Source organism: Aptenodytes patagonicus, chromosome 1 (assembly GCF_965638725.1).
Source record: "Aptenodytes patagonicus chromosome 1, bAptPat1.pri.cur, whole genome shotgun sequence".
Lineage (NCBI taxonomy): Eukaryota > Metazoa > Chordata > Aves > Sphenisciformes > Spheniscidae > Aptenodytes > Aptenodytes patagonicus.
The window spans coordinates 85,581,953-85,609,935 of record NC_134949.1 but is presented as its reverse complement, the minus strand read 5'-3'; the positions used below and the strand labels follow the sequence as shown (position 1 = coordinate 85,609,935).

At 48.6% G+C, this 27,983-nt stretch overlaps 1 protein-coding gene across 8 annotated transcripts; it reads right to left on the bottom strand.

Moving 5' to 3' along the window:
* Nucleotides 1-12: 12 nt before the first annotated feature.
* Nucleotides 13-27,983, bottom strand: LOC143163844 (alpha-2-macroglobulin-like protein 1). Of its 8 annotated transcripts, none has more exons than XM_076345783.1 (36): nucleotides 27,797-27,983; nucleotides 25,425-25,611; nucleotides 24,928-25,090; nucleotides 24,097-24,149; nucleotides 23,776-23,796; nucleotides 22,208-22,361; nucleotides 21,687-21,771; nucleotides 21,005-21,125; nucleotides 20,072-20,189; nucleotides 18,861-18,970; nucleotides 18,337-18,507; nucleotides 16,791-17,015; nucleotides 16,596-16,659; nucleotides 15,923-16,068; nucleotides 15,618-15,767; nucleotides 14,535-14,732; nucleotides 13,748-13,835; nucleotides 12,973-13,126; nucleotides 10,897-11,125; nucleotides 10,416-10,539; nucleotides 10,114-10,235; nucleotides 9,639-9,690; nucleotides 9,149-9,232; nucleotides 8,588-8,764; nucleotides 8,180-8,261; nucleotides 7,405-7,561; nucleotides 6,328-6,402; nucleotides 5,947-6,118; nucleotides 5,282-5,496; nucleotides 4,751-4,966; nucleotides 4,233-4,348; nucleotides 3,450-3,540; nucleotides 3,093-3,161; nucleotides 1,744-1,846; nucleotides 1,006-1,047; nucleotides 13-191 (listed from the first exon to the last, which is right to left on the bottom strand). In XM_076345783.1, exons 1-35 carry the CDS (start codon nucleotides 27,865-27,867, stop codon nucleotides 1,007-1,009), a joined length of 4,404 nt encoding a protein of 1,467 aa, XP_076201898.1. In that variant the 5' UTR covers nucleotides 27,868-27,983; the 3' UTR covers nucleotides 13-191; nucleotide 1,006. The 8 variants fall into 8 exon arrangements, with proteins under 8 accessions (XP_076201898.1, XP_076201906.1, XP_076201916.1 ...); XM_076345791.1 differs by having other exon boundaries at nucleotides 8,588-8,644; XM_076345801.1 differs by lacking the exon at nucleotides 22,208-22,361 and having other exon boundaries at nucleotides 21,662-21,771.

The window sequence follows — 27,983 nt, the reverse complement described above, 5'->3', positions numbered from 1 at the left end:
TCAATCAGACAGTTCTAGTCTCCTGACTTTTAATAAGATGCTAAGCACAGTCTGAGCCTTTCAGAAACTAACTGCTCAGCAGGAAATTTCAAGTATTTTCTCTTTGCTTCTCATCTCCATGTGGTGGCTGTTGGCAGGGGTGACAAAGGACTGATGGACAGAGACTGCAGAGGATGGGTCTGTCCCTGTTCCTGTGAAGACAAGAAAGGACAAAAAAATCTGTGTTCCTGAAGTATTAAAACTAACCACTGGGAACTCGGGTTTTTTTGCACCTTGTGACCAAACAGGACTGCCAAGCCATCAAGGACAGGGCTCTCTGACTCTACCCATGCAAAGCCTATGGCAGAATCTCCACTAAGAGTGTGGGGCTTGTGGCAGGCATCCCAGGGCCGGGCTGTGTGCCTCCCACAGGTGATTCATGAAGCAGGTGTTTTTCTCCATCTTGTGGGCTGTGGGCAAGGAAGCATGCAGATGCAAGCAAAGTTTAGAACAGGAGCAGGCACTGGTCAAGTTCAAGCTTTGCCTTTGCCCAGCCTGGAAAGAGGGCGGGCAGGTGCCCGTTCCCCAGCATGGATCAGAAGCCAGGCTGAGACTGTGAAAGGCTTGGCACTGAAAAGGAGTCAGGCCCTGCAGTGAAGGTAAACGTGGCGTGTTGCGTGCACAGGGCTGGAGGGCTGTGGAACTGCAGGGAAAGTGCCAGGAAAAGGAACTGTGTTGACTTGAGGAAAGTGTATTTGATGCAAAAATGCCAGGACTGGTGGTAGGACTCAGGACAAGCAGCCCTTGTATCTCCAACTCTGTCACGAGCTGGGCACCTCAAACCTTCCACTTCAGTTCTCCCTTTCCCTCAGTTTAACCACTGGGATACAGGAACTCACCCTTACTTAGCATTGCTAATCATTTCCTACCCTGAACCCACAGTCTGGCAAGTTTCTTGCAACTCCTTCCCTCTCCATACTCTTCAGGACCATGCCTGTGATGACAAAAGAGGTGTTGGGCCCTCACCTCACTCGCACGGGACACGGTAGCTCATCACTGTAGTTTCTTCTGGAAGACGAGAAAAAAAGTGCTGGTGAGATACACTTGCCAAAAACTCACTAAAACAACCCAGCGTTGTGCCTCTGTTTCTAGGAGAGGCATTCCCTCAGCTTACAGGCCATGACTCCCCTCCACTGTGACACATGAAACCACTGGTATATGTCAAAGACTCTGTGTGCAGCTAGTCCGGATTGACCCAAGTCATGGGGCTTGCGATCTTTTGAAGCTGTAAGTCCCAAACAGCTCCATTACAGTAATGGATTCCCCACTTTCTGAAGCAATAGCAATCCCTGACACATTTCTAGCTTTTCCTCCCACTAGGGATCCCAGAGAACAGAGGACAAGTTGTTTTAAGTGTCATTCTTCTAAGAGGGCCTTCACTCTTCTAAGCCATCCCCTATGGTCCCTCTGCCTTTGCTGCCTCCCACAAAATGAGTGTACAAAAGCATTGCTCTGAGCTCGTTGCTCCCCTCTTGTTGGGAGAGTTAGACCCTAAGAGGATCTACATGCCAACTTCAAGCTTGGAAATTCTGGGACCAAAGAAAGAAGGGTCTACCATTTTCAAACCCAGGAGGGTAAGTCCATCACTAGAGAGCAGTTAGATGAACATGTCAGGGACGGTATTGTCTTAGACTTGACAACTTCAGAAAATTTCTTTCCAGTGGTACATTTGGGTGGTTTCTGCAGTACAGCATCTGAGCTCACCTGGCATGTAGTAATCGTAGACCTTGATATTAGCTGGCTTACGATCCTTCACTTGCATGTCCTGCTGCACCAGCAAAGTGTAGGTGTGAGGCTGTCTAGTCAGCTAAGACCAAGAGATGCAAGGATTACAGCCAGAACAAAAGTCCTGTAAGACAATCCCTTCCACCTGCTCTCACTGAGGCTCCGTGGAGACCTCACCACTGTGACAGATCTGTTCTGCTTTCCAGTCCATCTCAGAAACATCTTTTACTTCACATTCTGTGGCCATCTCCTATTTTTCGTCACCAAATTTAACTCAGCTCATGAGACACCAAACCCACAGAGTCAATGTGCATTAGGTATCAAAATGTAGCACTAGTGTTCCCAACCAATCCCACATTCCCATCCAGCTCTGCTCTGAGCTCCTTCATGCATCTTGCCCCAGTGGCTACTACACAGTCCCATTACATCAGCTCTTATTCTCCAGTCTCACAGAACCCCCATCTGCTTAATGAAGCAGACAAATGCAAGGTGTGGATGAACATCTGCTGGATGGTAGTAGTTACATGACCTGCTGTTGACTGGGTTCCACCTTGTGCTACCTGGAAGCCTGAGCTGAAATCTTTCTCTGTGCTGCCTTTCTGCTCTGTGCTGTAGAGGTAACGAAAGCAGCATCTCTGCAAGTCTAATGCATCCACACAGCAATAACCTGCTTACTATGAGGCTAGCTTAGCTCAGCTTATTGACAACTGGGGATGAAGAATCACAGAAATGTAGAACTTCTCCTTGGAAATTCTGAAGTTTTTAAATTCATGCCAGGTCTTGTTTCTGGTGCTGTTCAGGTATGCATGTAGCTAGAGAAAGGCTGGAGTGGTTGTTAATCTGTTGATTAATGAGGATGTGGAGTGAGCACTGCTGCTCACACAACCATCTGGTTTAATTTTGAGTGATCTTGGCGAACTCCATGAGCAATCTTGGATGCTCCCTACTACATTCAGGCTGCTTAAGGGCTTTCTAAGAATTCAGGCTTGCTTGAATTTACTAGATGGATCCTACTACTACTACCCAATCCTGATCAGACACTGTATATGGACTTTCAACAGTCTCTGAACAGTGCCAACAGATGTAGGCTTAACATCAGAGTTAGCCTCATTTCACTCAAGTTAAGTGGCCCTGTATACAGGCTGTACAGCTGAACTACTGCAGGCTGACACAACACACTTCTCCAGGTCAGCAAATGTGGCTGATATGCAGGAACAGCAGCTCTGGATACTTAAAATACTAACGGAACTAAGATACAAGGGTAAGCTCAAAGCTATCTGTCAGTCCATAGTCCTTTTAATGATGATGTTAGCCTAAATTCCACTCACTTCCTCCAGGTAGAGAATGACTCGGTCAGCTTCGCTTTCAACTTTCTTCACTAAAGGCATTTTCTTTAGCTGAAAATAGGGGAAGAAATGTCAGAAAGACTCTAACAGAAAGCACAAATATTCAGGGATGTTTGTCCTTGTGAGAACATGGGCAAAATGTTCACGTGGCCAAGGAAGCCCTTGGGGTAGGGGAAGACAAGGTGTGGCCTGGAAGAGACTTTGGGTATGAAGATTTCTTGGGAAGGAAAGAACTGTATTTCTCTGCCCACAGGAATGATCACAGTTCTGCATACAATCTTGAATGACGGACATCCATCACTGTTCCCATCCCAGCTGGACACAAACTCGCGGTCTCACCTCTTCCAGTGAACCTGCCACAGGGCTGTATCCAGACAGCAGCTCCACTTGGATCAGGACCATGTTGGTGGACACACGGTTCCCTGTGTAGCTGCAGCAGGAACCCAGGGGACAGCACTAATGTTACTTTCTGAGCCATGATCTCCAGACACTCCATCCCAGCTTTGGTACTCAGGTGGAGGAATCTGCCTTTCCTTCCAGTGTTTCTCCTGTAAGCATACCTGTTCCTGTACTGAAATAAATCTTTGTGGTTCCCCTGATCTCTCTTTTAATTGTGCTGAGCCAAGGAGAATAAATTCCTTGGAAGGCTTCTGGAGTTACCTTCTCTAGGCATGACAGGGAATATCACATCCTCCACCTGCTCTCCTGGCAGTTCTGTCCCAAGTCAGGCATGGGTACAGCAGAGGCATGGGTACAGCAGAGGAGCGTGGTGTGACAGTCAACCAGGAGCAGAGGAGGGAAGACTTAGGAATAAGTGTCAGCAGTCAGTCCCACAGGACCTTCACATCACTAGTGTTTTGAGACCTAATCCTAGAAGGGGGTGAGACCCACAGACCTTGGGAGAACTTATGGTGATTGGCATGATAACGAGATAGGACTACAGCCTGAGCCATCCCTCTGGGGCCTTGTTCCTTTCACCCAGCTGAGGAGAGCATAGTTAGGGGGGACATCTTAGCACTTGGACCTCATGAGTGAAGGGGAATCCTAGCCATCAAGAGACTGGTGTGGTGCCAGAAGCCTCTTAGCACAGGGGGAGGCAAGGGGCAACTGAGTGTCTCCTACCGAGCATGAACGGTGACAGGGAACTGGGTGGCGTTGGGTGCAGTGCACTCTGTCTGCACAGATACAGCAAAGGTGACGTCGCTCCTCAGTGGAGGGATGTGGTACCGCAGAATGGCCTGCCAGGACAGAAAGAAGCTAGTTGGCAGAGAATAGCAGTTTTTTTTGCTGGAGAGTATCCTTGTCTAGTGTTTGGCTGGTGTTTGCTGTTTTGCACTGGTCTAAGAGAAAACTATGTGGCGGAAGCAGAGGTTCTGCTAGTGCACTGCTCCTGGTGGTGTCCACTGGACTTCTTGGAGGAGAGGTGCAGCTCTGACTGGGTGGAGATGATCCAGATTTCATTTGGGGAATTGCTATTCCCTTCCTGTTGGATCCCAGCTACTCCTACCAGCCTTGAAGCCCAGATTCTTGCAAGTCACTGCAGCAGTCTGTTTTCAGTGTTGGCTAAGTAGCAAGGTAAGAGGTCCCCTGGGTTTCAAGGCTTTTCCTCAGACAGACCTTTTCTCCCTGGCTGGGCTTACCTGCAGGAAGAGGCACCCGTGGCCCTGCACACGCACAGTATAATCTCGGGGAATAGCTGGCAGCTCTACGGTCTGCAGCAGGAGGCGATTGGTGTTGTCTACTCGGATGTTTTGGTGGAAACCCTCAGAGGAGAGAGAAGCCTGAAGATCAGGGCCATCCTTGCTGAAGGTCTTGGTTGCATACAGGGCTAGGGCTTCCAGGGCAACCACTGTGTCCTGAGGAAAGAGACACACACTGGGCAAAATAGGATCCCTGCTTCCTGTGCATGCCCAGTCCTTAGCCTTTCCCTCCCTCATACTGCAGCTACAGCACAATAAGGGTTGAGCTTTCCCTTTGGACTTTTAGCATGGGATTAGCTCAGAGGAATACAAATATTCACTTTTTCCCAACTCCCAGGAGCTGTAAATCCATAAATCTTTTTTTCTTTTTTTTTTTTTTACTTTTTTACTATGGGCTGTGCTAGAACTCATTGCTCTCACAAACCATAGCTGACGGCAGGTTCTCTGCTGATGATGGCTCAAAGGGATTACCTGGGTTGAAGCAAAGCCTCCATAAGGGTTTTGCTGATTGGTGAGCCAAGACACAATCTGGGATGCCTTTCTGATTTCATCTGAAGACAAACTTGACTTTGAAAGGTGAGCCATGAGGATACTAGATGTCAGTTCCACATCAACAGATGGAGCCCGATACCAAAATACAGAATCTTCTTCCTGTTTGGACTGTTGACTCCAGAATATTTGGTCATCTAGAGGTGGAGTGGGAACACTTATGGAGTGTGTAGCTGTATCTAATGACCTTGACATCCTACTTAGCCCCTGTGCCTAGGTACTGAGAGAACATGTACATTGGGACAAGATATGGGTGCATATATCCCTATTTGTCCCCCACACCCTGCTTTTCCCAGTAAAAACCTAGGCCTGCTGGCTGGGAAGGAGCTCTACAACATCTGTGAAGCTCCCCTGGTTTGGGTGACTGGGAAACCAGGACTGTGCGATCATCCATAGAGAAAGTCTGTCTCACAGTATCGATATAGCCTGTGACAGCTTGGCAAACACAGGCTATCCAAGCCTTGGGCTCCCCACAGAGGTCTGCCAGTGTCTCCCACTCGTGCCTTCCATTCCCTTGGCCGTTCAGCCCTGGGATCTCCACACAATTCTGCCAATGGCCCTCTCTCCTGCCCCACAGTCTTTGGTACCTGATATTATGGCGGCCTCGTCCAACCTTTTGAGGATTTTCTGCCTGAGAGCCTTATCACCTGCTACTGCAAAGGCGTTTGCAGCTAGTGCCAGGCCGTAGAGGTTGGAACTGCCAGTATCAGCATTGACCAGGTCCTTTATACATTTCAGACCTTTCCACACAACTGGGTCCTAGGATACAATTGAAAGCACACCGGTTGCTGGCAGGGTGTATGGGGAGGGAATGCAGCCTTGACGTGTGCAGAGGAGGGTGGAAACAGGGACAGGACATGCAGGGAGAAAACTGGTAACGTCCCCCTGTGTGCACAAAGGCAGAGCACCAGTGCACTGCCTGTCAAGGGGCTGCACACACACAGCCTGTCCCTGCTGCTGATACTCACAGAGCGTGGCATCCCGGAGTGTATGAGAGCTGTGATGATTGCAGAGCTCAGCCCCAGTCCTTCCTCCACTGCACCCTGCAGCCACCACAAAACAGAGAAGAGGAGGGCTGCTGTGAGAAGGGAGACGGAAAAGTTTTCCAGTGCCTTCTGCTCCCCGAGCAAAAGCCAATGCAGGCAATAGTGCTGGTCCTATTCCTTCTGCTAAGGAAGTGCCAGGGCCGGTATCTATTCTTGCAGGTTCTGCTTACCAGAGCACTTCTCAGCCACGGTGCCCCAAGCTCTTCTGGGTAGCTGATTCCCTCCCTCTGCTGAACACATTCCCCTTTTCCCTCCCCTACAAAAGATTTTCAGTAGCAGATTTCAGTGCCAGGGGAATGTGATGTTCCCACAACCCCGCTGCAAGGTAGCACCTCACTTGAGGGCCAGGACAGTGGCAAGGGTATGGAGAAGCAAAAGAAAAGATATCTTTTACAGGGGGAAGTAAAAGGTACCATTCTCTTTACTTAGAAGATTAATTATCTATCTGAGGTGCTGTCCACTGAACTGCTGCTGGCTCTACTTTGGTGGTGCTCTGTGTGTGTCTGTGCATGCACAAGCGCTGTGTTTCTGAGTGTACAGGGCACATGCCTGGCAAGATGAATCTCACATGAGTGGCTGCCATCAATCTCCATTCACGCCATCTCTGACTCTCTCTGTATAGGGGGGGAACTCAGACTGAAGGAAGAAACGGCAGCTCAATAATGGGAAAGGAAGCTAAAGAAGTTTACCAAGGGACTAACACATAGCTTGAAAACCTTTTTTTTTTCCTTTTGAGGCATGTGTTAGCTTTTGAGGTGGGACTAGGACAGGGCACCAGTTCAGTTCCCATGTGCGTATAATCAAATGCAAACTTCCATCATTCATAACTTGAAAAAGTGCCACCATGACTAAGCACAACCCTGAATGTCACCCAAATGTGACCTTGGGCACATCAGAGCCTCCCTCCTGCAGTAGGCGTCATTTGTTCTTGGCACCCAAATTGGGCCAGAAAGTGAAGGAGCTCTGATGTACCTAATGAACAGCCAGGACATGTCATACCATCAGACCATTGTTGAAGAGCTTCCCCACACTCTTGAAGCAGCCAGATGGAGTCTGACTTTTAATCAGGGCACTGGCAGCATCCTTTATATTCTGCTCATCTATGTGGATGAAGTCCTGGGCTTGGCTGAAGGTCTTGAGGACAAGGGCAGTAAGCCTAGAGCCAAGGAAGGAAGAAGAAAATGGAATTGAACTAGTCTCTGATGCCCATCTTCAGTAGGAGACAGGAGTCTCTGTGTCTTCCACTATCTCATCCCTGAAGAAATACCAGCAGGCCAGAGCCTCCGTGCAGATAGAGAATTGGAAGCAATGCACATGAGTTAGATGCTCTTGAAGCTCGAGCTCGGATCCATTTGCAGCAAGAGAGAAAAAATTCACTGACAGTTCGGTGCTTCCCCCAGAGCTCTCTCAGTTCCAACAGGATGCACTTGTGTGATTTAAAGCCAGGAGGGCTGATATTTAGTGAGCTCACTCAGCCCCTTTCCCAATCCTGTTTGGGCACAAAGCACTCTGGAAAACCTGGAAAGAAGGTGTCTTTGCAGCCAAGTTTTCAGAATCAGCCTCAGTTGGGGTGCCCAAGCACAAACAATCACACAGGGGTACCTCAAGTCAGTTCATTGGCATGGTTCTCTTCCAAAAAGTCTCAGGAGCAGTTTCAGTTCAAAACTCCATACCTCCTGACTCCCTCAGTTTCCCCAGACCAAAATCCAAGCCTGCTTGAGCCTGACCAGGTCAAGCTGTTGTTCCTCAACTGTGTCTGGATATCTCTGCTTACCATGTGTTCCCTGGTTCACTTCCTTCCCCAAAGGCACTGTATGAGCCGTCTGTGTGCTTGTACAGGAGCTGCCGCTGATATCCTGTGAGAAGAGGCTGGGGGTAGTGAAGACGCTCTCTGCCTGTCGTGTGCTCAAGGTGACAACCTGCCCCGCCAATCCTGCTGATCATTATAGAGAGCATTGCCTCTGAGGAATTCAGCAAAGGGCTTTCAGAGGGGTGCCGTGTACCCCTTGTTCAGCTGAGGCACAGCAGCCTGATTTACATTGCTGTAATCCCCATGGTGTCAGGCAAGTGATGCTGCACAAATTCTGTTCAGCACCAGGCCTCTGCTGAGATCCCCACCGCACAACCTACTGTAGTGGACATCACCAGCTTAATAACCCAACATGAGCAGAAATCCACTTACCGCTTTCCAGATAGCCAATTGCCTTCTGTTTGATTTCTGGAGTCAGTTGTCCTGTTTCTTCAAGGTATCGTGTGATAAAGACATTGGGGGCAAAATGAACCATGTTCTGCTCACCACAGCCACTGGACATCTGGAGGAGCTCATCTATGTTGTCCAGTGCTGTCCCCAAAATGTCACCTGGAGGACAGAACCACAGCTTTGGGAGCTTTACATATTCTTGTAAAAAATTTCTGGTCTCACCGATTCTCCGGGTCACCTGCTAAGACTGGTCTCGGTTCCCCTCTGCTCACACTAGGGTGACTTCAATGTCTATAGACCCCTGTAGGAACAGTGATATGGTACTTTGTCTTTCCCTTGGCTGGGTGAAATTATACCTCCATCTGGCCCAGCGTCACTTGTATAAGAGAGATGGGATGCTTCTCTGGAAGACATAAGGGCCCAGTATCACACCTCACTGTACACATTCCCTCTTGTTACTCTGCTAAAGCAGACATGGTGCCACCAGAAGAAAAGACTCATGCAGGGAAAAATTTTACTTTCCAAGACCTCCCTAAATCTCACCTAAGAAAGAGATGTGGGCTCTCTCCGACCCAAGGACCGTGTTCTCTGGCATAGTGAAAGTGAGTGTCTCTGAAGCTGAAGTTTCTGCAAATGGCAAAAGCATCAGAACAACAACAGGCAGGAGGGAGATGGCAGACCCACAGGCATCCCCAGGAGATGGTGTAAACAAGGATGGGATCACCTCATCAGTTGGTGAAATCAGCATTCAAAAGAGAGGATGACACAGAGATCAGGCCACCCACTGATGAGTGACTGTGATGTGGTTAGGCAATGGCTTGGTTCTGCCAGGAGCTTGTAGTACTGGGTAGAGCTGAATGGCTTTGCCTCCCCATAGAAGCCCCCAAATCCCTGACTTTCCCCTCCCCATGCACCTCCAGATAGTCCTAGAGTTGTTTGCACACCACACTGCTTCTGTTTGGTCTCCTTGCTCTGTGCGCATGTACAGACCCAGTGGTAAGACAGTCCCTGTCTCTGGGGTACCTGCACCTACCTTTAGGGCACAGGAGTGAGGTGTGGGTCTTTTCCTCCAGCAGCCCCTCTGCCTGGTGGGGAAAAGGCTGGTCAGCTCAGAAGGGAGCGCAGTAAAATGAGATAGCAGCTGCGCAGCACCCCGCCTTTCTGCAAGCACCTTTTCCATCCTCATGGGCCATGCAAAGGGCCTCACACAGAGAACAGGGATATGCGTGCCGACAGTGAAGTTTCACTGGGAAGCAGGTTTCTAAGCTGCTACATGGCCTTTGCCTCCATTGCCCTGCTAGCAAGCAGTTCTGACGTCTCTGTCCCATCGAGTGGAGGTGCTCATCTCATGCCCCGGCCCAGCCTACCCTTAGACTCACTCCTTGACCAGCCTCCCTGAAAAACGTGCCCATCTGCCTGGCTGACTCTCCCTTCCCAGAGCCACCCACCGGGCTGTTTTGAGCCTGACCCTGTTCCGACCTTGCCAGGACCCTGAAGCATACTCTGACCTTCACCAACAGCTGTTTAACCACTGTGTCCTTCCCTCCAGACTCTGGCACAACAGCTGCACTCTCAGTGCAAACATCTTCCTGCTCCATCACCTCAGCAGTGACAGTGAAATTCACCTTCCCTAAAGAACAAAACATCAAGAGGCCAGTTAGGACATCCATGCCTACATTTCAGTTTGCTCAGCCTAAGGCTGCTCACTCATGCTTTGCATAATAGGCCACTCTCCCTTCCGGCCCAGCTCTGGTTTCCTCAAGCAGCTCTGCCAGTGCCTCCCACTCCTGCCCCTCCCTTGTCCCCTTACCTAATTTTGTAGCCTTCACATCCCAGAAAAATGTTTTTGCTGAATCAGGACACAGACAAATAGTGAACCTGACATTTGCATGCACAAATTCAAAATCCCTGGTGTCCATTAGGCTAAGCTGGAGCTAGAGGTGAAACAAAAGGGAGTTCGGGTTACAGAGCTGGTACTGTGTTTTTCCTTTCAGTTTCTTGATCCAAATGTCAGTCAAGCCCACAAGCCCAGGGTGAGTATGATGATGGTCCTGTTGCAATATCTGTGAGACACCAACAGCCCATGAACATCACAGTCCTGTAGGGTTGAGCTTATGGGGAGGGATAAGATGTCTCTGCATGGAGGTTTGTGAAGAGCTTCCTTGGTGTCTTTTGCCCAATGCCCAATGCCCAATGCCTGAGGAGGCAGCCCCTTGTCTGGGTCTCTGTCAGTGAAGTACTGTTACCACACATCCCCCTGCCCAAAAACCATCCTAGAGGGAGCCACTCACCGCCATGCACTGCTTCAGGTAGCTGAAGACTTTGACTTTCAGGGGAAATGACTCTCCCCGGAAGACAGAGTAGGGCAAAGTGGGTTCCACGAAGAAGGGCTTGAAGCTCCGCAGGCTGGTGGTCTCTGAGATTCCCAGCCCATGGCTCTCTGAGGTGCAGAAGGTCATGGCTCTCCAGTCTGTGATACTGTCAGGTACTGTGACAGCTAGCTCAGCAGCCCCTGAATCACTGAGGAGAAACCAGAGTGGAAGGGGTTGTCCCCCTCCCTGTAAACATTTCTCTTGGGAAGACAAATCCAGGAGGACTATGAACTGGAAGTGCATGTGAAGGTGTGGGGATTCCTAGGAAGTAGGACAGAGGTATGGGAAGGATAGCGAATAGGTGGGCGAGGAAGAACTGAGAGGCAAATGCAAACCAAAATTTGCTTCTGGACAGTGTTGCACCTCAAATTCTTGTTTTGTGTGGGCACATGGGGCTCCCAGGAGTCCATGTTATACACCCAGCCTGTGCCAGGGAGTAACGTGTGACAATTCCACCACACTACCACCCAAACTCCCAACCGCAGCTCGGCAGTCATCATTATAAGTGTCACTTACAGATCTGCATACATAAAACAGAAGATGGTCCCTGCCCTGAAATGGGCATAATCCAGCCAAATGAGATGGAGAGATAGAGATCCTATTTTACAGATGGACAACATTGGCACATGGGAGAATTAAGAAAGCTGAGACGTGTGAGTAAGGGGAGAACAGTGGATGCTGCATAACTTGACTTTAGCAAGGCCTTTGACACAGTCTCCCATAGTATCCTTGTAGCCACATTAGTGTGGACTGGACAAGTGGATGATAAGGTGAGCAGAAAATTCGCTGGACCACTGGGGACAAAGGATGGTTATTGGTGACACAAAGTTCAACTGGTGGCTGTTTACCCCTGGCATCCCTCAGGGACTGATACTTGGGCCAATACTGCTTAATGGCTTTATCAATGACCTGGATAATAGCAGAGAGGACATCCTCAGCAAGATTAGCAGACTAATCTTGCTATGTATTAGCAGACCATACCTTGTTGGGGAGGGGTTCCTGATATGCTGGAGGGAAAGGTTGCTATTAAGAGGAACCTTGACAAGCAGGAAAAATGGGCTTGAAAATGGGTAAATTCTGTATCTGGCATGGAATAATACCATGCAACAGTACAGGCTAGGCAGTGACTGGCTAGTAAGCAACTTTGCAGAAAAAGAGGTGGGGGTCCTGGTGAGCACGAGACATCTCATGTGCCCTTACAGCAATGAAGGCCATCTACTTCTGGACAGTATTAAGAAGACTGCAGCCACTGGGTTGAGAAAAGTTATTTTTCCCCTGTATTCCTCCATTGTGGGACTGCATCTGGAGTACTGTGTCCCATTTTTGCCTTCCAGTACAAGAAAGATACTGACATACTTGAATGCATCCAGTGGAGGACTACCACGATGGTCAGAGGGCTGGGACATTTGATGTACAAGGAATGGCTGAAAGAACTGGGGTTTTCAAACTTAAGAGGAAAAGGCTAGGGGAAGATCTTTCAGCTTTCTAAAGCTACCTATTGGGAAGACGTAGAGGCAATGGAACCAGTCTCTTCTGAGGTGCATATTGATAGGATGAAAGGTAACAGACACAAGTTGGAACATGGGAAATTCTGACTTGAGATAAGGAAAAAAAAATACCATGAGGATGGTCAAACACTGGAACAGGTGCTCAGATAGTTTGTGGAATCTCCATCCTTGGAGATACAGAGAACTTGACTACAACCTGATCTAACTGGACCTGCCTTGCACAGGATATTGAGCTACAGACCTTTGGAGGCCTCTTCCGTCCTATAGGAGTCTGTGATTTTAAGTTCCCCAGGATCATTTGGAAAATCTCAAGCAGAGCCAGGAACTGAACCAAACCTCCATTGTCCTTATCCACTTCTGCACACCTCCCTTTTCTTTGTGGGCACAGAAGGCACTAATGCCCTGGCTCTGCTCCTGCCCATTCCCTCTCTGCTGTGGCTGGTAGGAGGTCTGGATCCATGTGGGGCCACAGCCCATAATTACTCACTTGATGGGAACCAGAGTCCAGATGAATGTCTCTGGAAACCAGGTACGTACTGGCCCTGCCTCGCTACCCAGCTCAACGTGCTCTGACTCAGCACGTTCAACAGCAGCATCTGTTTCTGGGTCCAAGTTGTCCAAGTCTGCCAGCTCGCCATAAGCTATTGGGAATACAAGCATTCATTCAAAGGCAGAGCAACTGTGAAATCAGGATAGAGTTCAGCTGGGAAAAGCTCGGCTATCCATCCCTCCCACTCCCACTCCGATCCCCCTTGTCCTCTCCAAGATGCCCTCAACCTACTTCACTATTGTCTTCCACGAGACAACCCAGGAGACCATGTGGATTCCAGTACGTGTGTGCTCCCCCATGAGGAACTCTACCTGCTCACACTTTTGCTCTCAGCCCCTGCAGAAAGGCCTAGATACTGCCCAGTGACAATCTTTGCTCATTCTCTGGTTTCCAGCAAGACCTTTCCTAGTCTTACAAACAGATGTTCCTTCCTGAGACAGCTGCCTCATTTTCCCCCTTGACCATATTATCTTCCTGCCTGCCAGCAGAATCTCCAAGCAGGTTCTTCCTATGCAGCTGCCCCTCCAGTGCACTGGACACACACCCACCTCAAGACCCTTCCCCTCTTCCTGTGGTGCACATCTCCTGCGCAACCTCCCACTCATCTCTGGAAGCCATCCCCAGTTCCTCAGCACACTGCATGTTCAGCTGCCCTTGTGCAGCCTGTATGTTACCCGTGATTTCCAAAGAAACAGGAAAAATCGAGATGTACACATGTAGTCGTAGTAGAAAGTGGTCTGGGTGCGGCACTCAATTGGAGACTTGATTTTAAGGCTGGTTAAAAATGTTAGACCTGAATTCTGGAGGAAAGAACGGGAAGAAAAGAAAGTAGATTTCAGTGGAGGGGGTGGTGTGTCTGAGGGTCTGTCTCTGCCCACGCCTCCCAGCATATCAGCCACCCTGTGTTGTTGCACCTCAGCCTGGCCTGCGAATGAGAATGCAGGGAGAGAATGCAGAACCACCCTGTTCCCAAAGCCTGGTCCTGGCCCCTCATGCCAAAGGAGGCTCTCTCCAGTCAGGATTGAGGGGATGACCGCTCGCATGTGCATGCCCACACACGAAGTCATTATTTTGGCACCACAGTTCGCTGCCCACCCTCACACAGACTTGTTCTCATCTTTCACCTGCTATTCCTTTCTACTATTCTTTCCCTCCTTTCCCCAGTCGCCCTTTTCTCTCAGGTGCTTTTCTTTTCCAACCTCCAATTTTCTCTGACTCAGGCTGACACTCCCCTCTTCTCCTAACCCCTAGAAAGTCTGAGGGTCTCGAGCTTGGGATAAATGGGGAGCTGGGTTCTAGGGATCTGCCTGATCGATGGGAATTTATCAAGCTGGAAGCATGACGTGTCAGAGATCCCTTAGTTCAGAAGCTTGGCAAATTCAGAACCTGAATTTGCCAGCATTTACAGGAAAGACAATCTGTTGAAGCTACCCAGTGCTGACCTGGGATACAAAAGGGCTCAGCTCTGATATTTCAGGTTTTCTGGAAATTAGATTTACCTTCAGAAGTTCATAAACATCTGGTTGGGACACTGCATAAGAGTGTCTGTTGTACATGAATGGTGACATTGTTCCTGGTGGAAGGGTGGTCTGAGGGGAACCGATGATTCCTGGGCTCTTGTGGATAGTACAGTAGTCACTGTAAGGGTCTGTGAGGGTGCTGGGGTGCTCCTGAGAATAGCTGAACATACTGTACACCTGTAGACAGAGAATGAAAACAGTACAGGTCAGTGTGAGAGGTGGGAAGTTTTTCATCTCTACCCAGAGATTTTCTGTAACCACAGAGGCAGAGCTCGGATCCTGCCTGCCACAAAAGCCCAGCCCCAAAGATTTTTGAGCTTCATGGAGAGCCTCCACAACGTTTAGATGCAGAGCACCAGAGATGAACACAAACCCCTCTGGGGTATGGCTGCATAGCTGTGGCCACTTCTAGCTCATAGATAGTACCTGTGAGCTCAATGCATACAGTGAGGACACCTTTCCTGTAAGAGTCACTAGATAGCTTCTTGTCTGACTGAAGGCACATCCTGGGTCCACCTAGAGAGTGTCAAGAGGCAATTCAAGGGTCCTTAGACCCAGTGCATCCCAGGTCTAGAGGAGAAATGGGTCCCTTCCACTGCCAAGGCACCACTTACAGTCCAGTCTGTGAATGGAAGGACTGTCTGGTTCATGTGAGCTGGAACAAGGACATGGAGACTATCACACATTGAGCATCTTTTTTCAACATAACTCTTCTTTTTAGAGCACTGTTATGAATTGGTTCAGGAGATGGCAGTCTGTTGCCATCTGGTTGCCACTGTGGCAAAGCACTCTAAGTTTAACAAGGATGTGACTTTGGGCTGTACTTGGGGATGACAGAGGGTTATTTTATTAGATCCCTCCGTAGAGACTGGAAATTTTGACTGGTGTTTGATGTTGGCCTTCATTTTTTCTCATTAAGCTATGTCCTGTCCCCATTCAAGTACTTGTTGGTATATCCACTGTGCCTTATTAACCAGTGCCTGCAACCAGATACTCAGAAGGCATCTCTCCAATATTAGCAAGGCTCAGCACTATTCACTATCACTGAGAAAAGTGACTCACAGTATCCCTGGATAACTCAGCCTCTGGCCTCAGGAGAAGGACGCTCTGGTCTACAGCGCGGATGCTACATAGGGAGCCTGGTGCAGCCTGCAAATGGAGATGGACAGCCGATCCTGGGAGAGCTACTGTGTCTGAGAAGCCAAGCCTCACCTGAAACAGCAGAAGAAAGAGGGACTGAAGGCATTGACAGAGGAAGGAAAGGGGAGACTGTGGCTACTGGATTCTGCTGGACATCTCTTGCCAATTTGCAGTTAATTAGCCACCCTCCAGCCTACCTGCCCCCTCATGTTTTGTGCACTACTTACATGGTTCCTGAAGCACTTAGAGACTTTCAGACTGAAGGTGTCAGCTGCCACTTGTCCCTCAGGGAAGGCAGTGTAAACAAAGAGGGTAGCCATGGGTGAAATGAGGTCAATGGGCAGAGTGACGTTGAAAGCCCCACTATACTGACCTGAAGAAAGAAGGAGAAATAGAAAAAGTATAGGAAAAGGCAAGGAAGTCTGTCTCCAAGGATTACAGCAACAACATGCTCGTCCTCTATAATACTTCTGTACAGTTACTTGGATAAAAACTATTATGCCTTGCTTCTGGGGAGGCCACAGCTAGACCAGGATGTAGGTTAGGGCCATTTTGCAGCAGTGACCTTACATCATGAGGGATCTTGGCAACAGTGTGCACTTGGAAGACAAATGACTTTCCACCTGAGTCCAGCAAAAAGATTCTGTGAGTTTTCTTGGAGGTCTCTGATAATTCCTGCTTGGCAGATAAACTCTGACAATTTCATCATTTGATTGGAAAAAATTATTACGGAAATTAAAAGACAGAAGAACGGCATATTTGCCATTTCCTCTTGATTTTTTTGTGCCAGCTCTGTTGTTTCCTGTTGGTTTCAGATCTCTTTTGTCTCCTTCCCCATTTAGGCTGGAAGGGCTTTCCTGTTGGGTCCTTAATCTGTTCCTGGTATTTAGATGCTCTTACCTAATGGTGGATCAAGAAGTACTGTTGTTTGTCCATGGTGTACAAGGGATCCTCTGGCCAAAACCTAAAGGGTAATGAACAGAGCGAAGGGTTGATAGTGCCTCTGCTCCCTGTCGCTGGGCCAGCAAAGGGCCCCGTGCTGACACAGACCTGTCAACAAAGCTGACCTCGTTGGCGGTGCTGCCTTGCACTCACCAGGTGGTAGAAGTCTGCTCTGGCAGCCCCGTCCCCCAGCTCCGTGGCTAGGATGCGATAGTGCACAGTGACCTGCTGCACATCCCTGCAGGGCAGCGTTGCCTGCACTGGCTGGATCCTCACAGAACTGCGGCTGGAAGAGTAGAAGGCCCTCAGTGTGAGGGATGCAGTGCCATAAGACACCCTCACATTTTGACCGCTTAAGTCCTCCGGCCGGGTCTTTGCCTGTGGCACAGAAAAGGTGGCTTGGTGTCTGAAGATTTCTTACAGCTCTCCCCACGCCAAAAACCAAGACTGACTGGACAGTGGGCTCTGAACTCTTCCAGGGTGTCTATTTCCACCTAAGCCAAGCTCAGTCAGCCCCTTTCTGTGGAACTTGGCATTGCCCACTCCACCATGCTCTGGGATAACTAGCACCCAAACAGGAGGCAGGGAGCTGTATAATACTATGGCTTGCGCTAGAGCCTGAACTTCTGCAATGCTGCTGCTACCCCAGGAGCAAGCCAGATCGTTAGACTGTGTAGAGTGGCTTATTAGTGCCTGGATCACCCTTTGCTTCTGTCTGGTACGTGTGGAGAAAGTGTCAGCATGGATCTGCCCTGATAATGTATTTCACTGTTCAGTGTTATTCCACTCGCACACTGTATTTCTTTTAGCACTTTCCCTGATCCATAGGGTAGAGGTGGCAGGGGACAACTGAAGATCAATAGCCTTGCTCATCTTTGACCTATGACCTATCCGCATTGAGACTATGATATTAACATCTTGTGGACTTCCAGCAAGGTCAAGATCCATCATCTAAGGTACTGTATGCACTCTGATAAAGAGACAGGGCTTGCCTCAAAGTGTTTTGACCTTGAAGTTTAGATAGGACAGGTATTAGAAAGCTACCCCTACAACCAGACAAGGGAGCCTTCCTTGTTCATGGGAAAGCAGATGCAAACTTTTCTCTGTCAACTCCCTGTCGGTGGCATCCCTATTTAGCTCCTTACATCCTGGTTACCTGCTCTGCTCCAGATTGGCTTGCAGCAACTGGTTCCTTACTAGCCTTCCTTCTTTTGTAAGTTTTCTGCCTCTTATATCCCAGGTTTCTCCTAACTTTTATGCTATGAGGAAACATAATGCAAACTGGTCACTGACATTTTCTTCTCTATATGTATTTTCAGATGCTTCTTCCCTAGCTCCTTTCCTATCTTCCTATTCCGTACCATGTGGGAGTTCTTCCTTTGCTCTCTGTCCCTGCCCAGCCCCACAAAGCCCTTTCCACCTCAGACAGAGATGCTATGTAGGTAGACCTCAGTCACAGCTTTGTGGGACCTCTGTCCACTGCCCCATCTCTCATCATGTCTCCTGACTGCTCAGGGACTGTGTGTGGCACCAGGGGCCAGAATGCTGGCTCTGCTATGGGCTATTCCTCTTGCCCTAGATCTGTCATTTCACTGCTCCATGCCTCCATCTCCCTGGCTATACCGAGACAATGACATAGACTATAGGTCTGAGGGGTACATTAGTGCTAGCCAAATCCAATGTAATTATTTGGCTTAACCTGTAGTAGAACTTTACTGCTGTTGTCCCATGCTGACGTCTCTAAGGTGAAAGAGGCCATCCCAGTGGCATCCGTGAAGTAGGTCTTGGTCTGCTTCTTGCTACCATAGGACACTGTAAGAATCACCTCCTTGTTCTTCAGGTATGTCCCATTGGCACTTTTGAGTTCCAGCTGTAACGATGCAGAGAACAGTCAGAGAATTGGAAGCCTCAGGATTGAAAATCTACCTCCCAGTAGAAGCCCCAGTTCCCCTCTCTGCAAAGGGACTCTCAGTGTGAACTCTAACTCCTCTAACCCCTCCCTATTTATGCAGCAGCCATCTCATCTGGCAAAGCCATGTGCCTATCCTGTGGTCACACCTTTGGATTACCTCTTTGTAGAGATGTCAAAGGAGTGACTGGGACAGAGGACTGTGCTAGCAGCTTTGGGCAGCTCAGAGCAAGGGGACCCCTCAATACTTCTGTGCCCGCCATCCCCTTAGGCCCAGCTACGGGGCTTTCCATGTTTCTGCCCTGTTCACTTACATTTCCATAGTAGGGAGCTCCTTGTTGATAGTAGTAGCTTGTCCCCCAGAACTGGAGAGTTGTGATATCAAAAGTGACCTTGCAGTTTTCAGTGGTGTTGAACTCCACCCCTAGGAAAGAAAGGAGGTGCATACAGGTGAGTATCATGCGTCTGAGCAAAGGCAGCAAGATTGGATGGACTGAGGTAAGGGATGGACTGTCACTCATAGGGGATTGTAGTTTCTCCAAAACAATCATGTAGTTTTGTCATTTAACACAAACACTTGGCAATAGTGCCCTCTACATTCGGACCTGCTAGAATGACAGCAGTCTACCAGGAGGTCTCTGCCAGACAGTTCTCAAATGCTCTTTCTGACTTTGTTAAAGATGGTCCTACTCATAATTGTCCACCTCCGTTCTCCTCCCATTCTCACAGCAGAGTCACTAGAAGGCAACATTTTTCGTTGCCTTCACCACGTTAGTTTACAGTCTGCTGTCCTGTCATGTGGTGCCCACCTGAAATCACTGCAGTTGTTTGCTAAGTGAATGCGTGTCACTGCTTTCAGCAAGGGGCTGCAAAACATTTTCTTGTAAGGAAGGGTTTGTAAAATTTTGTAAGAGAGGAAACCTTACAGGATGGGATATTGAACAGTAGCTCTGGACAAGTAGCCTCATCTCCCTATCTGGGATGTGGAGGTAAATCTGACGAGGAGCTATTAACAGTACTCAGTCAAGGCCTTGGTGACTCTGGTTGCTCTGAGTATCTCCTCATTCCAATGGACTTTCCTAAAGTATGGTTTAAGAATAAAAGAACCTGGCCTGGCCCACCTCTGTACACATTTCTACTGTGACTAGAAGACAAGAAAAAGCAGCTCTTGCCCATCTCTGCCAAACCAAGGTGACTGTCAGAGCTGGACTGGCCGTAACAGCTTGTGGAGGAGCAAGCATACTGGTAAACCCAGTCCTGCAACTGGGAGAACTCACATGTCCTTTGTGACTCAGATGTGGGTAGTATGATACATGAGAACATCCATGCTGCCATGGTGCTCCCAGGGAAGACACAACCTTCTGAACACTTGACCCCATGGGAGCCAGTGCAGAAAGCTCCAGTGATTTGGTGGGAAGACACAAGGATCCATAAGGAGTCTTACAGATGAAAACCCAAAGACAAGCATGTTGTATGAGTGTAAAGTAAAAGATTTTCCACGAAGTGTGGAATCATTTTTTGCTACCTGTTCCACTTTCTTTCAGAAAAGCCACAGCTTCCAGGTTGAAATCATAATTGTCACCACGCTTCTGGTGGTAGATCTTAATATTCACCTCAGTGGCAAAGCAGCCGTCCTCGTTTGTCTGGGGATGTGAAGTTGTATCTGTTAACCAATCGTGAATGCACTAATCCCTTCTGCAGTGCAGATCAAACCCAAGACCCAGAAGTCTAAAAGTACATGACTAAGACACTTGAGTTAAAGGAGCAACTCCCATACTGGCATGAAACGTACTTTTCTGTGGAGCAGTCACTAATAGGAGATGCTGTTTCACATGTGTCTCATCTTTACACACTCACTCATGTGCCAGTACCAAACATGAGTTGTCATTTCTCCCTGACAACATGATTTCTTCTGCTAGGGCAGGATTTATCTTTAAGATATTTGCTGGGTTACTTTAAAATATGTAAACAAATATAGATACATTCATTCAACCCTAGAGATGAATGAGTAAAGTCTGTGCTGAACTGCAATTGCTTGCTTAGATGTAAGAGGTAATTTCTGTGTCTCCAAAACAGCTGTTTCTGGGAAACAGCACATAGGTGTTTGTTTACACCAGATTAAAAGGTGGTGCTAAAAAGCATCCAGTGGAAGTGAATCGATGTGGACAGTGTTTGTATTTTTTATTGCCCTGTTGCAATACCTGTTTTGTAGGCAAATCTGCAATAGTTAGCTTGCCTACAAATGCTTCTTCCTCTGAGTGCATATAAGTTCAGTCAGAGAAATCACTGAGAGGGGCTAAGATTGCTACGCTGGGGCATTAAGGACATATCAGTCATTCATCCCCGAGCATTCTGCTTCAATAACTGATGTCTGTCCCACTCCTTCCTTTAGTATTCTTCCCTCTCTTTGCCCCTGTTTCTCTCTTTTGCAAGAGGAGTGGATGTCCCATGTGCTCACCTCGCCAGTGTAATCCTTACAAATACTGCGCTTGGCTTTGGAAGACTTCCGATTATAGCGGATATGTTTACGGCACACCACAGCCTTCACACTACCTTGGACTGGTTTCCCATATGTGTACCTGGCAAACATAGCAGAGAGGACTGACTTACACTCACATACAGAAGCACCAGCTCAAGGGTGAATAATACCATCTTTAGCCTGTGGTTTGCAGCTATACAACCCAGCAGCCTGCAGTATCTTCATGGTTCATGAGCTCAGCAGAGGCCAAGAAGTTAAAATGACTTCATCAGATTGAGACAGAAGGCAGTGGTGGGTGAGTTCTCTCCAAGTCAACTCTAGTCCCACCAGGCAGTGCTAGGGGACATTGTGCTGGCCACGAGGCGAGTCATTATTCCTTCCACACTAGCACTAATCAATGCAGCAGAGCTACTGTATTGTAGGGCACATGCCCCACTGAGGGAGTCCACTGCCACACTTTCAAACTCACAGAGAAAGAAGTAGGGAGACAGAATACGGAGAAAGGTGAGAGTCCAGGAGAACTCCTTAGCAAAGGATGCCAGGGTACCAGACTTTGGGATAGGGGTAGGGTTGGCAGAGGCCATTTTGAGCCCCGTTATTGATAGCTATGCAGTTTCCAAACCAGTAAGAATGCACCTTCTGCCATGATAAGTCAGCTCACATGCCACAGATGCGGAGATGGAAGTTGTCCTCCAAGATGGTGACCACCTGAGGCATCTGGATGGAGACACTGAACTTGGGCAGCACTGTGTGAAAGCAAGAGGAATATAATTCAGTGAGAATAGAGAGAGCGCATTTATTCCAATCCTCCCCAAATGGCTGTTCACAGAAAAGAAATCTCTCCTTTCATTCCCTGACAGGAATACCTTCCCAGCACAGGGCCTGGTAGCAATGCACTAGCAGCCCAGCCAGGAGAGTGTGGTGGGAGTAGACAGCCTTAGTCTCCTCCCCAGAGCACAGCTGTGGGACAGTGCCTCAGTCCATCCTCAGGACATGGGGGAGGAGGAAGCCAGTGGGCCTGAGTGAAAGTCAGTGATTACACCTACTGGCAGGCAGTTGGACATCTCAGGCACAACTAGCACAGCCGTTCACAGCTGCATGGCCCATTCAACTCTGTGTGAGAGAGGGGGGCTGGAGGCAATACATCTTTCTCTGCCGCCGTCAGCTCCCTGAGACTCTTACCATACTCCTCTACCCTGAAGGTATGTGTGCGGTCAGGCATTTTGATGGTGTACTCTCCAACTGGTGCTTCTGCAGCCAGAGGGAAGGACAGATCCACAATGCCTCCCACAGGTGTAACATTCAGCCACTGTGCAATTCGGTTCCCTTTGGGGTCCTGCATAGGCGGTAGTAGAGAGTAATTATTTCCCAGTGCAAAAAGAGACTCTTTTGCAGGGTGTCCAAGCTACCACAGCATGGTCTGAGCACATATCCTCTTGTCCTGAGAGCCCAGGTCTATGACACAGCTACAGTGCTCAGGTGAGTCCAAGCTCGAAGAGGGTAGGGCTTTTCTCCCTGTCTCATTGACAAAGTCAATCTATCATATTATTGCTCTCTGGTGGCACCGCCATCTCACTGGCTGCTGCAAAACTGTGGTTTACTGCCTGCCTGTCTCACTAAGAGATAGAGGTGGTCCCTCTTAGAGACCTCTGTCGTGATCTGAGCTGGCATAGCCCCCAGGTCACTGTGGAGAGGGTCAATCCTGACAGCACATGCTGCCTAAGGCATGAGCTACTTGGGAGTGATTACTGGGGAGTCTGATGTCTTGAATCCCCAGGGAAGTCTGGGAAAATGGGTCCAGGACTTCATGCAGGGGACCATGAGGCCCAGTATAGAAAGGAGGATGTAAAGACCTGGGATGCAAGGGCATTTGGAGGCTTTGTTGAGTGTCATGGTCAGTCCATGATGGACAGTGTTCTCCCACTGCTGGTTCTTGGGAGGGCAAGATGCAGAACTCTGGCTACGGTCACACTGCCCAGCCAGGAAGGATTTAGCGATGAGTTGATGGGTGCTTTATAAACATCTGGAACAAGTGGGAACCGTTGTTTGAAAGGGTGAAGCTGGATCAGAGTGCTACGTTTGTATAAACTAGCATAAAGCATTGCATAGGTGTCTCAGAAACCATGTGTTTATGTATTGATTGCTTGGTGGGTATGGTATGCAAAGGTGCATTAGCTACTACAAATTGCTAGTTGGAACTGTGACCTTTCTGCATGGATTATTACAAACTCCCCACCACTTTCAGGTATCTTTCCTCAGCTCAGGTGATTGCAGTCCATATTTTACCTGTAATATTGAAACTAAACTAACAGATTTTAAGAACAATGTCCTGAAAGATGCTTTAGGAAGTTTTTCTAGCTGTGGAGCCACAACACTAACTGGTGAAACTTTTATTTTCTGTATGTTAAATATAAAAGTCTCCTTAAAGAAACTTCAGGATTTTCACAAATCTTCAGTTCACAGGCTAGGGGGACTAAAAGTCCTGTGACCACTCTAGAAAAGCTTGCTGGACTGGTTTTCAGTGGCACCCATCACTTACTGCAGGGACCCCTGTGTGATTGGTATAATGTCTCTGCACTGCGAAACTTGTGCGCATACTAAAAGAAGGAAGGGCAAGAAGTCGAGGACCGTTCCCATTCATTCTGAGGTAACTGGCTTTCTGCATCCATATTTCCCCACCGTCATCTCCAAACCTGTGTCTTCCCCAAGGTGAGAAGAGATCACCACTTTCAATAAAGTAGGTGCTTTACCTTCAGTTCCACGAGGCGGTGCTGTGGGGAGGAAATAACAGTTACTGGTGGGACGCTTTCAGGTAAGTCACCATCCACCTCCCTGGCATTTTTTGTTCCCCAACCATCCATGCCAATTCCCAGGGACTGCCCGTGACCCAACGTCATGAGCAGCTCCTGCGTTGCAGGTGGTGCCCAATGCTGTTTGTAAGCACCAAAAGCAACACTGAGACTAGTTGTCCACAGATGGATCACCTAGCTGGGCCAAGCACTGATCCAGAAGTCATGGAGGCAGCCCATAGCATTTTCAGACTTACTAAGGTTTCTCTCCTCTTGACTTACCGTTTCATTGCTGGCAATAAAGTTCTGATCCAAGGTTACAATTCGCAACTTGACTATAGAGCAAAAGAAAAACAGGACTGGCTGAAATGAAATCAAGTCTGTTAATAATAATAAGAATGGATGGCTAGGAAAGACGTGCCCATGTACTCCAGTGAAAGGGTGTGGGCAGCAGCTAAAGCCATCCACTCCTGGGCCTATGCTCAAAGCCCTGCTGCGAGCTGGCAGCCTGCTAGAAAAAAAGTGGTAGGAGAGGCAGTGTGGGGTTTCTGGGAAGGCTGGCTGTGCTGGTGAGAAACATCATTTTTCTGGACATTGGACCTGCGGTGGGGCACTCAGTCTTGCCTGCAGTGAAGGTCATGCCAGTGGAAAGGGTGGAGAGGCATGAGGCCAACACCTGTACCCTGTGATGATCTGAGCTATGCTAGGGCAGTTGATGGGGCCTGCGGGACCATGATCCTCGTCTGAGGCAGTCTGTGGGAGAGAGAGGGATTTAGGGCACTGACAGACTACTGTGGCTTTGACTGGAGCAGTCATGAATATAACACCAGTGCGCCTGAACCTTTTGTCACGCATCAGCCAAAACACACAAGCCCTGTTCACGCTGGCATGCTGTCTGAGTATGGCTAGTACTGGGGAAAACACAAGCCATGCTGATGTAGGAGAGAGGTATCCCCAAATCCCTAAAAGCAGGAACAGCCTAGAAGGGAGACGAAGCCTGTAACCCATCTCCCTTGCAAAGCAGGCCCCACTCCAAGTTCTAGAGGCTACCCCATATTTTGTGGCCTGAGGACCACTCTCTCTCTCTCGCAAGACATGGTGCTCTGTCCATACCAATCTGTCCAGGTTTGTACACAGGTTTGTCTGTCTGGATAAAAGTCTTCTTGTCTGTGTGCTTGATTAGGACTTTCTGTTTCTTCTGATACTCTGAGTTGGCTTCCAGGACTGTGATCCCAATAAAAGCCACTTCATCGGGGTTTCCAACAGGAGGAGGGACCTGCAGGCATAGTTGTAACCATCACTCAGGGTGGATCCCATTAATGGATCCCATTCATTATTCTGGAATAATGATTATGATACTGCTTTTGTATTGCTCCAGTTCTTCTTGCCCTGAAAGACCTCACAGTACTTTTCAGAATATTTTCTAGAAGAGTAAAATATCAGTGGGGCTACACAGCAGGAAGGACACTGGCAGACCTATACAGGCTGAAGCAGAAGATTCAGTGCCCAATTAAGATGTCCCCACGGGAAGACACAATTCTTTGCCTTCCTGCCCAGCAAGAGCAGAACTCATGTGCTACCCATCCTACCCTGGAAAACATATTCCTCACCTGGAAGCTTGTGCAATGAAAGAAGGTGAGCTGAGAGATGGACTGCGTGATCAGAGTCTCATTCCCAGCTCTGCTTTGCAAGGTTACTGTCACATGGATCGGGACTGCTTCCTTTCTGCTGATTTGGAGGCACACTGTCTCTGAGAAGGGGTAATAGAGCTGAGATGGTATTGCCACAGCATAATTTCTATTAAAAAAGAAAAAAAAAAAGGTCATGTGAAACTGATTTTCTAAGAGGACAGGTTTTGACCATAGGATTTGGGTACTTCCTAATAAGACTTCTGGTCTCTTCATTCCACTGCCACGATGCCAGTGGGGCAAGATCACACCGTTCTTCTCATCTATTGGTACTGCAGCCATTAACACTGAGTCTGCACTACATGCTGCATGCATATGTAAAAAGATAAAGTCACTGCTTCCAAAACTGAAAGTCAAAATAAGGTGAAGAGGCCTCCCCATGTCACCCAAGGGATCAGCAGCAGAGCTTGGCTACACTGCAGGTTTCCTGAGACTTCAGCCTTTTCACTGAACCACAGTATGTATCACCATCAGTTTGCTTGGTTCGTTATCTGCTTTTTGCCCTATCAGCTACTCTTGGTCTCAGAACCAATGCCAAGCATATGAGACCCAGTGTCCTGACTTCGTGTCCCAGATACAGTCTCATGAGCACCTTCTCTGCAGCTCCTGACACTCCTGTCCTCCTTGTTCTCTTATGCTAGATCTCACACCTCTGTGGCTACTCTCACAGCTGTGCCCATGGATAACACCAAGCGGCTGTTCATATTGGGGTTTTTTGATCTTATACAGCAGTGCAGCAACTAGGACCAAAGAAAAGCCAACATTCAAGCATGTTTGAAAACTCTTAACACTGACTTCTCCTGCTTACTGCTTCTGGACAGGTTCAGCCAGCGGCATGTTTTGCAGCAGCAGCAGGGCAGGGCCTGGAAAGATCAGAACAGCAGGAGGCAGGGCCATGACCTGCTGGCAGTTCTTGGCTGGAGCTCAGCACCCTGGCAAGCGGGAGTCAAAGTCCTGCTGGCCAGAAGCCTTGAGTGCTTTCACACTTGAGTGCTGTCAAGCTGCCTTGAGCAGCTTGTCTGCTGCTAACAGTAGGGGATCTGATAAGATGCCAACAGCATTTTGATTTTCCTACTTAAGCTGACTCACCTCCCCACTGCCACTGGGCTAAAGGATGGGACGAACAGTAAAGACTCACTGCTTAAACCTCCCATACCTCCCTTGCTCCTAATGACCCTTTCCTCTGGAACATTTGCTTACACTGCCTTTGCCAGTTCATCCCTTGCCCTTGCCTTCTGAGCTATAAAAGTACGAGACAGCATCTCTGAGGCTGTCGTTCAAGGATCCCAAGAGCCAGGCTGGATTACTTTCTCATGAATCTACAAAACACATTGGCATATAGGCAGTACAGCAGACAGCCTATTGAGGCAAGCAGTATTTCCATAAAGCAAAGCTTCATGCTGAAGGTAACTGTGGGAAACAGGTAGCAGTAAAGCATCGTTTGAGTGGGAGCTATGTCAGCCTGTGGAACATGTTCTAGAAGAAGAGGCTGTACTCCCGCTGGAAAAGATTTTTAAAACTAGACTTGTGCATACCACACCACACACTGCAGGAGGGAACCCAGCTATGACCCAGTGACATATTTCCCACTGTAACATCTACTGTTCGAGCACAGCCCTGTTTCTGTTTGCACTTATGCCATGGCTGCAAAAGCAAAGGCCTTCAAAAGGCAAGAGCAAGTTCACAAGCCAGTATATCACAGCAGTGCCTGCTGGAACAGGAGTTGCATTCCTGATAAAGTATATGAAGATAAGCAGTGCTGGGAATTGTCCTTGCCAGAGGTTTCTTAGAAAGTCTGAGGGAGCAGATGGCCAGCTAAGCCAGAATGAACACATTGCTTTACAAAAAGCATCCCTATTAGATACCTTGGGCTCACAGTTGCCCGGATTGTAAAGGCACCCAGCTTTGTCTGCTAAAGATTTAAATGGTGACCTATGGCTCTAGGGGGAAAAGCATAGCCCAAAAGGAAATATATTCTGGAGCACAGTAGGAGACGTGAGATGTTGGCAGGTCAGAATTAAACACATGCAGAAAGGTGGCAGAGTTGCTCTGCCTGAGTCCTTTCAGAAATATATGGTCTACATCAAAGGCACTAAAGGGAGAACCAAGTAGTAGGGGGAGTGTTGGGGGGAAGGCACATGAGAACCAAGTGAAATCTTGGGAATATGAGAAATTATGCCTCTCTGGAAAAACACTCCTGGTCTTATGACTTCTGTCCTGTTTCTGTCACACCGCCACCCCCCCAGGATTCCCCACAGACCAGAGCGCGTATGCGAAGCAGCTGAGGTTCTTACAGCATTGCAGGTGTTCCGGCCGTGCTAGGCAGGAGAAGGATGCTGCCCCACAGGAGAGTGATGCTCCACATAGCTGATTGCAGGTCGAATCCCTCCACGGAAATGTGAGCCTCTCCTCTGTCCCCCCTTCGTCCCTGCTTCTGTTGCTTTCCTTCTTCCCTCTCCCCCTCACCCAGAGCTGAAGGAC